Source organism: Sardina pilchardus, chromosome 13 (assembly GCF_963854185.1).
Source record: "Sardina pilchardus chromosome 13, fSarPil1.1, whole genome shotgun sequence".
NCBI classification, from domain to species: Eukaryota; Metazoa; Chordata; class Actinopteri; order Clupeiformes; family Clupeidae; genus Sardina; species Sardina pilchardus.
Window position 1 is genome coordinate 33,982,403 of NC_085006.1, and position 10,000 is coordinate 33,992,402.

Below are 10,000 nucleotides of genomic sequence, written 5' to 3' on the forward strand. Positions count from 1 at the left end.
AGCGGGCCGGCAACACGCAGACGCTTAGGACCCAGCGGAGCACTGGCAGGGTGCGCCATCACCAGCCCCGTCAGAGTCTGCTTATGGAACTGCACACACACACACACACACACACACACACACACACACACACACACACACACATCACCAGCCCCGTCAGAGTCTGCTTATGGAACTACACACACACACACACACACACACACACACACACATCACCAGCCCCGTCAGAGTCTGCTTATGGAACTACACACACACACACACACACACACACACACACATCACCAGCCCCGTCAGAGTCTGCTTATGGAACTCACACACACACACACACACACACACACACACACACACACACACACACACACACACACACACACACACACACACACACACACACACACACACACACACACACACACACACACACACACACACACACACACACACACACACACACACATCACCAGCCCCGTCAGAGTCTGCTTATGGAACTGCACACACACACACACACACACACACACACACACACGCATCACCAGCCCCGTCAGAGTCTGCTTATGGAACTGCACACACACACACACACACACACACACACACACACATCACCAGCGCTGTCAGAGTCTGCTTATGGAACTACACACACACACACACACACACACACACCACCAGCCCCGTCAGAGTCTGCTTATGGAACTACACACACACACACACACACACACACACCACCAGCCCCGTCAGAGTCTGCTTATGGAACTACACACACACACACACACACACACACACCACCAGCCCCGTCAGAGTCTGCTTATGGAACTACACACACACACACACACCACCAGCCCCGTCAGAGTCTGCTTATGGAACTGCACACACACACACACACACACACACACACACACACACACACACACAGGCATCACCAGCGCTGTCAGAGTCTGCTTATGGAACTACACACACACACACACACACACACACACACATCACCAGCCCCGTCAGAGTCTGCTTATGGAACTACACACACACACACACACACACACACACACATCACCAGCCCCGTCAGAGTCTGCTTATGGAACTACACACACACACACACACACACACACATCACCAGCCCCGTCAGAGTCTGCTTATGGAACTGCACACACACACACACACACACATCACCAGCCCCGTCAGAGTCTGCTTATGGAACTACACACACACACACACACACACACACATCACCAGCCCCGTCAGAGTCTGCTTATGGAACTACACACACACACACACACACACACACACATCACCAGCCCCGTCAGAGTCTGCTTATGGAACTGCACACACACACACACACACACACACACACACACACACACACACACACACACACACACACACACACACACACACACACACACACACACACACACACACACACACACACACACACACACACACACACACACACACACACACACACATCACCAGCCCCGTCAGAGTCTGCTTATGGAACTACACACACACACACACACACACACACACACACACACACATACACATCACCAGCCCCGTCAGAGTCTGCTTATGGAACTGCACACACACACACACACACACACACACACGCACACACACACATCACCAGCCCCGTCAGAGTCTGCTTATGGAACTGCACACACACACACACACACACACACACACACACACACATCACCAGCCCCGTCAGAGTCTGCTTATGGAACTACACACACACACACACACACACACACACACACACATCACCAGCCCCGTCAGAGTCTGCTTATGGAACTACACACACACACACACACACACACACACACACACACACACACACGCACATCACCAGCCCCGTCACAGTCTGCTTATGGAACTACACACACACACACACACACACACACACACACACACACGCACATCACCAGCCCCGTCAGAGTCTGCTTATGGAACTACACACACACACACACACACACACACACACACACACACACGCGCACAGGCATCACCAGCGCTGTCAGGGTCTGCTTATGGAACTACACACACACACGCACACACTCACACTGTGTAGCTCTGGAGGTTGTGTTCTAGCACAAAGGTGTGTGTGTGTGTGTGTGTGTGTATGTGTGTGTGCGTGTGGGTGTGTGTACCTCTCGTATCAGCTGGTGCAGGTTGTGTTCTAACACATACAGGTGGTCGTCTGTGTGTGTGTGTGTGTGTGTGTGTGTGTACCTCTCGTGTGAGTTGGTGCAGGTTGTGTTTGAACACATAGAGGTGGTCGTCTGTGTGTGTGTGTGTGTGTGTGTGTGTGTGTGTGTGTGTGTGTGTGTGTACCTCTCGTATCAGCTGGTGCAGGTTGTGTTCTAACACATACAGGTGGTCGTCTGTGTGTGTGTGTGTGTGTGTGTGTGTGTGTGTGTGTGTGTACCTCTCGTATCAGCTGGTGCAGGTTGTGTTCTAACACATACAGGTGGTCGTCTGTGTGTGTGTGTGTGTGTGTGTGTGTGTGTGTGTGTGTGTACCTCTCGTATCAGCTGGTGCAGGTTGTGTTCTAACACATACAGGTGGTCGTCTGTGTGTGTGTGTGTGTGTGTGTGTGTGTGTGTGTGTGTGTGTGTGTGTGTGTGTGTGTGTGTGTGTGTGTGTGTGTGTGTACCTCTCGTATCAGCTGGTGCAGGTTGTGTTCTAACACGTACAGGTGGTCGTCTGTGTGTGTGTGTGTGTGTGTGTGTGTGTGTGTGTGTGTGTGTACCTCTCGTATCAGCTGGTGCAGGTTGTGTTCTAGCACGTACAGGTGGTCGTGTGTGTGTGTGTGTGTGTGTGTGTGTGTGTGTGTGTGTGTGTGTGTGTGTGTGTGTGTGTGTGTGTGTGTGTGTGTGTACCTCTCGTATCAGCTGGTGCAGGTTGTGTTCTAACACATACAGGTGGTCGTCTGGTTTGTTCTCTACGGGAGATCGCTGGCTTTTCTTCTCACCAGTAGAGTGGCAGAGCGAGATGGAGAGCTGTAGCCCTACACACACACACACACACACACACACACACACACACACACACACACACACACACACACACACACACACACACACACACACACACACACACACACACACACACACACACACACACACACACACACACACACACACACACACACACACACACACACACACACACACCACAGAGAAAATCGTGTTATATGTAAAGAGATTTTTTTCCAATTTCCAGATATAGGCTCTGTTCGAAATGGGAAAAACTGCTGCCTTCTAAGATATCTAACTAGAAGGCAGCAAGTGCCGTTCAAAACCGAAAAAACGATTTTCGCTGCCTTCTAAGATATCTTCGATTTCCCGAATAACGGTCATTTTTGAAGGCAGCATCGATGAACACTTCAAGCTGCCTTCTACCCATAATCCTTTGCGGCCACGTCTGAATCAGCTGTGAAAACAAAACAAAACATTGCTGCCAATATCGGTAAATGACGGCTGAATCTGTTGAAATGTCATTTATGTGACGTTATTTAGCTTGGATTTATAGAAAGTAGATTGAAAATAAGCTATTTACTATCTAGTTATACCATTGTTGTACCCACTAATAACGTCTGGTCTGATATATTAGCTGCCAGTGAAACTATTTTATACCGTTAGCCTGCTAGCTTATGTAGGCTAATTTAGTTTAACGTCAGGCTTTTGCTAACGTCATACCGTAGTGTTAACCAAAGATTCTAGAGTGCTACGCTCATTTTTAAACAACACATTTAATCTAAAGTCAGGTCTAGTTAGAGAGCTCTCTATTTAGGGAGGGAGGCAGTAGGCAACTGCCTTCCGTTTCGAACAGAGCCATAGTGTCTGATTTTGGCCAATTTTTCTTTCTGATTCTAAACAGGTGTAACACATTCATTGGAAAATCAATTTTGTTGGATATTTATAATAAACACTTTATTTTTACAGCACCCTAACAACATCCACTTCAACAAGGCATCCTAACAGTATTCTAACAACATCCTAACAACACCCTAACAACACCCTAACAATATCCTAACAACACCCTAACAACATCCTAACAACACCCTAACAACATCCACTCCAACAAGGCATCCTAACAACATCCACTCCAACAAGGCATTCTAACAGCATCCTAACAACATTCTAACAGCATCCTAACAGCATTCTAACAGCATTCTAACAGCATTCTAACATCCTAATTCGCACTAGAGTTGCACAATACCCATGGTACCCCGCGGTGCCAAATCTTAACGGTTCCTACTATACTAGAAGTTCCACACAACGGTACTACCGTGGATTACTATACTACCGGTGCCAGTTTCCGTTACACAGCGGCCACCTTTACTCTCCTCCCGGCATCTCACTGCATGCTTCTCCCTAATAAACAAACCCACATGGCAACTAACTGCAACTTAACTACACAGCTGCTGAATGATTGGCTGTTTGCCTGTTACTGGTGACGTCCAGGGACATGATAGGCTCAAATCATAAACCGAAAAGAAATGGACAAACAGACTCCGTTGTTCTCAATGGGAGGGGACTGAAACAAATTCAGTTTACTTCCCATCGTTCGCGCGCAGACTTTGTGACGTTAGCCATCCTGTAACTTGCTGTAACTGGTCTGATAGATGGGTCACACGGAAATTTGACATTCGTGATATCGATTTTTTAATCAGGTTTACTTGCCTCTAGGTAATGCTTTCCCCTATAAGCTACCATAGGCTACATAGCGTTTCACTGATCTTGCTAATAACTTTCCGTCATGGTTTTCGTGCAGGCTGGACTGAGCTTCTTATCCAAACATTACGGTTAATCTCCCTACTGTGCGACTTCGAACGTTAGCTTCCCTCCAACCAACATGCTAACTACACTTCTTTACGGGAAACCAACGTTATATACGTTATGTGCCTTCGATACCCTATACTATAGAATATACAGAAGCTATAAGGGCGACACAGGGCACATGTTACATGAAGTTATGGGATCGCAAAAAGTCTGCAATCTATGGCCGTCCTATGGGGGTTAGCAGAGCGTTGATCACCAGCTCAATCCGTGTTTCTACTTCCGGGAATATTCCTGCCTCCTTGGTGTGTGTGTGTGTGTGTGTGATTGTTATTAAAGCAACTCAAACTGTATATGACACTGTAAGTGTGTGTGTGTGTGTAGCAGGGTAATATGTGATTCCACTAGTTATATACATTGTTATATATGTATATGTATATGACACTGTAAATGTGTCTGTGTGTGTGTGTGTGTGTGTGTGTGATTGTTATTAAAGTAGCTCAAACTGTATATGACACTGTGCGTGTGTGTGTGTGTGTGTGTGTGTGTGTGATTGCTATTAAAGCAGCTCAAACTGTACAAGACACTGTAAGTGAATGTAGCGTAACGGCAGGTTCACAACCTCAGCCTCGTTTTCCTGCTGAAAATGTTCAAAATGGCGCTCACATGACATAAGCAAGTAGCATCCTAACAACATTCTAACAATGTGTTTGTGCTATGGATCTGTGAGTGTGTGTGTGTGTGTGTGTGTGTGTGTACCAGGGAAGGGCTGGGAGATGATGTGGTTTATGTGGGGGATCTGTGTGTGTGTGTGTGTGTGTGTGTGTGTGTGTGTGTGTGTGTGTGTGTGTGTGTGTGTGTGTGTGTGTACCAGGGAAGGGCTGGGAGATGGTGTGGTTCTTCACCACTATGTGGGGGATCTGTGTGTGTGTGTGTGTGTGTGTGTGTGTGTGTGTGTGTGTGTGTGTGTGTGTGTGTGTGTGTGTGTGTGTGTGTGTGTGTGTGTGTGTACCAGGGAAGGGCTGGGAGATGATGTGGTTCTTCACCACTATGTGGGGGATCTGTGTGTGTGTGTGTGTGTGTGTGTGTGTGTACCAGGGAAGGGCTGGGAGATGATGTGGTTCTTCACCACTATGTGGGGGATCTCTGTGTGTGTGTGTGTGTGTGTGTGTGTGTGTGTGTACCAGGGAAGGGCTGGGAGATGATGTGGTTCTTCACCACTATGTGGGGGATCTGTGTGTGTGTGTGTGTGTGTGTGTGTGTGTGTGTGTGTGTGTGTGTGTGTACCAGGGAAGGGCTGGGAGATGATGTGGTTCTTCACCACTATGTGGGGGATCTGTGTGTGTGTGTGTGTGTGTGTGTGTGTACCAGGGAAGGGCTGGGAGATGATGTGGTTCTTCACCACTATGTGGGGGATCTGTGTGTGTGTGTGTGTGTGTGTGTGTGTGTGTGTGTGTGTGTGTGTGTGTGTGTGTGTGTGTGTGTGTGTGTGTGTGTGTGTGTGTACCAGGGAAGGGCTGGGAGATGATGTGGTTCTTCACCACTATGTGGGGGATCTGTGTGTGTGTGTGTGTGTGTGTGTGTGTGTGTGTGTGTGTGTGTGTGTGTGTGTGTGTGTACCAGGGAAGGGCTGGGAGATGATGTGGTTCTTCACCACTATGTGGGGGATCTGTGTGTGTGTGTGTGTGTGTGTGTACCAGGGAAGGGCTGGGAGATGATGTGGTTCTTCACCACTATGTGGGGGATCTGGCTCTTCAGCTGCACTGCCTCCCTGGAGAGCTGAGCCAGAATCTCTTTACACAACAGAACATTCTGAGCCGTCTCCAGCTGCATATGCCACTGCTGTGCACCTGGGGGAGGGGGGGGGGGGGGGGGGGGGGCAGAGGAGAGAGGGAGGGACGGAGGAGAGGGAGGGAGGGAGAGAGGGAGGAGGAGGAGGAGGAGGAGGAGGGTTAATATATTTCACCAATAACTTGCAATACCTAGTAGCATAGCATTAGCGGTTAGCGGATTTTGTTTATTCTCGTCTCCACTTTAAGCTGGTCACCTTCTGTAGCCCGTGTGTGTGTGTGTGTGTGTGTTCTGACTGCTTCTCGATTCAAAACTGAATGCGTGTGTGTGTGTGTGTGTGTGTGTGTGTGTGTGCTACCTGCTCTGGGCTTTGGCTGTCGTCTGAAGAGGTGTGTGTGTGTGTGTGTGTGTGTGTGTGTGTGTGTGTGTGTGTGTGTGTGTGTGTGTGTGTGTGTGTTACCTGCTCTGGGCTTGGGCTGTCGTCTGAAGAGGTGTGTGTGTGTGTGTGTGTGTGTGTGTGTGTGTGTGTGTGTGTGTGTGTGTGTGTGCTACCTGCTCTGGGCTTGGGCTGTCGTCTGAAGAGGTGTGTGTGTGTGTGTGTGTGTGTGTGTGTGTGTGTGTGTGTGTGTGTTACCTGCTCTGGGCTTGGGCTGTCGTCTGAAGAGGTGTGTGTGTGTGTGTGTGTGTGTGTGTGTGTGTGTGTGTGTGTTACCTGCTCTGGGCTTGGGCTGTCGTCTGAAGAGGTGTGTGTGTGTGTGTGTGTGTGTGTGTTACCTGCTCTGGGCTTGGGCTGTCGTCTGAAGAGGTGTGTGTGTGTGTGTGTGTGTGTGTACCTGCTCTGGGCTTGGGCTGTCGTCTGAAGAGGTGTGTGTGTGTGTGTGTGTGTGTGTGTGTGTGTGTGTGTGTGTGTGTGTGTGTTACCTGCTCTGGGCTTGGGCTGTCGTCTGAAGAGGTGTGTGTGTGTGTGTGTGTGTGTGTGTGTGTGTGTGTGTGTGTGTGTACCTGCTCTGGGCTTGGGCTGTCGTCTGAAGAGGTGTGTGTGTGTGTGTGTGTGTGTGTGTGTGTGTGTGTGTGACCTGCTCTGGGCTTGGGCTGTCGTCTGAAGAGGTGTGTGTGTGTGTGTGTGTGTGTGTGTGTGTGTGTGTGTGTGTGTGTGTGTGTGTGTGTGTGTGTGTGTGTGTGTGTGTGTGTGTGTGTGTGTTACCTGCTCTGGGCTTGGGCTGTCGTCTGAAGAGGTGTGTGTGTGTGTGTGTGTGTGTGTGTGTGTGTGTGTGTGTGTGTGTTACCTGCTCTGGGCTTGGGCTGTCGTCTGAAGAGGTGTGTGTGTGTGTGTGTGTGTGTGTGTTACCTGCTCTGGGCTTGGGCTGTCGTCTGAAGAGGTGTGTGTGTGTGTGTGTGTGTGTGTACCTGCTCTGGGCTTGGGCTGTCGTCTGAAGAGGTGTGTGTGTGTGTGTGTGTGTGTGTGTGTGTGTGTGTGTGTGTGTGTGTGTGTGTTACCTGCTCTGGGCTTGGGCTGTCGTCTGAAGAGGTGTGTGTGTGTGTGTGTGTGTGTGTGTGTGTGTGTGTGTGTGTGTGTACCTGCTCTGGGCTTGGGCTGTCGTCTGAAGAGGTGTGTGTGTGTGTGTGTGTGTGTGTGTGTGTGTGTGTGTGACCTGCTCTGGGCTTGGGCTGTCGTCTGAAGAGGTGTGTGTGTGTGTGTGTGTGTGTGTGTGTGTGTGTGTGTGTGTGTGTGTGTGTGTGTGTGTGTGTGTGTGTGTGTGTGTGTGTGTGTGTGTGTGTGTGTGTGTTACCTGCTCTGGGCTTGGGCTGTCGTCTGAAGAGGTGTGTGTGTGTGTGTGTGTGTGTGTGTGTGTGTTACCTGCTCTGGGCTTGGGCTGTCGTCTGAAGAGGTGTGTGTGTGTGTGTGTGTGTGTGTGTGTGTGTTACCTGCTTTGGGCTTGGGCTGTCGTCTGAAGAGGTGTGTGTGTGTGTGTGTGTGTGTGTGTGTGTGTGTGTGTGTGTGTGTGTGTGTGTGTGTGTGTGTTACCTGCTCTGGGCTTGGGCTGTCGTCTGAAGAGGTGTGTGTGTGTGTGTGTGTGTGTGTGTGTGTGTGTGTGTGTGTGTGTACCTGCTCTGGGCTTGGGCTGTCGTCTGAAGAGGTGTGTGTGTGTGTGTGTGTGTGTGTGTGTGTGTGTGTGTGACCTGCTCTGGGCTTGGGCTGTCGTCTGAAGAGGTGTGTGTGTGTGTGTGTGTGTGTGTGTGTGTGTGTGTGTGTGTGTGTGTGTGTGTGTGTGTGTGTGTGTGTGTGTGTGTGTGTGTGTTACCTGCTCTGGGCTTGGGCTGTCGTCTGAAGAGGTGTGTGTGTGTGTGTGTGTGTGTGTGTGTGTGTTACCTGCTCTGGGCTTGGGCTGTCGTCTGAAGAGGTGTGTGTGTGTGTGTGTGTGTGTGTGTGTGTGTTACCTGCTTTGGGCTTGGGCTGTCGTCTGAAGAGGTGTGTGTGTGTGTGTGTGTGTGTGTGTGTGTGTGTGTGTGTGTGTGTGTGTGTGTGTGTGTGTGTGTACCTGCTCTGGGCTTGGGCTGTCGTCTGAAGAGGTTGACGGTTCCCAGGTCGCCGATATCTGGAGCCGTCTTCTGTATGGACACCTGGAGAGAGAGCAGGTGTGTGTGGATACAGTACAGTATTACAGCAGAGTTCAACTGAGTGTGTGTGTGTGTGTGTGTGTGTGTGTGTGGATACAGTACAGTATTACAGCAGAGTTGAACTGAGTGTGTGTGTGTGTGTGTGTGTGTGTGTGTGGATACAGTACAGTATTACAGCAGAGTTGAACTGAGTGTGTGTGTGTGTGTGTGTGTGTGTGTGTGGATACAGTACAGTATTACAGCAGAGTTGAACTGAGTGTGTGTGTGTGTGTGTGTGTGTGGATACAGTACAGTATTACAGCAGAGTTGAACTGAGTGTGTGTGTGTGTGTGTGTGTGTGTGTGTGTGTGTGGATACAGTACAGTATTACAGCAGAGTTGAACTGAGTGTGTGTGTGTGTTACGTTCTGAGCCAAACGTGTGTGTGTGTGTGGATACGGTACAGTATTACAGCAGAGTTGAACTGAGTGTGTGTGTGTGTGTGTGTGTGTGTGTGTGTGTGTGTGTGTGTGTGTGTGTGTGTGTGTTGATACAGTACAGTATTACAGCAGAGTTGAACTGAGTGTGTGTGTGTGTGTGTGGATACAGTACAGTATTACAGCAGAGTTGAACTGAGTGTGTGTGTGTGTGGATACAGTATAGTATTACAGCAGAGTTGAACTGAGTGTGTGTGTGTCTGTGTGTGTGTGTGTGTGTGTGTGTGTCTGTGTGGATACAGTACAGTATTACAGCAGAGTTGGACTGAGTGTGTGTGTGTGTGTGTGTGTGTGTGTGTGTGTGTGTGTGTGTGTGTGTGTGTGTGTGTGTGTGTGTGTGTGT

The 10,000-nt window shown here is 49.5% G+C and overlaps 1 protein-coding gene across 1 annotated transcript in view; it reads right to left on the reverse strand.

Annotated features, from left to right (window-relative positions):
* The window catches only part of med17 (mediator complex subunit 17), a 20,976-nt gene that overhangs the window by 5,482 nt on the left and 5,494 nt on the right, over positions 1-10,000 (reverse strand). The window contains exons 6-9 of the mRNA XM_062553311.1: positions 9,104-9,185; positions 6,470-6,622; positions 2,871-2,998; positions 1-89 (exon numbers count right to left, since the gene is read on the reverse strand). The exon at positions 1-89 is cut by the window's left edge and continues 96 nt beyond it. Coding sequence (XP_062409295.1) covers positions 1-89; positions 2,871-2,998; positions 6,470-6,622; positions 9,104-9,185 — 452 coding nt within the window. The remainder of the gene's footprint in view (positions 90-2,870; positions 2,999-6,469; positions 6,623-9,103; positions 9,186-10,000) is intronic.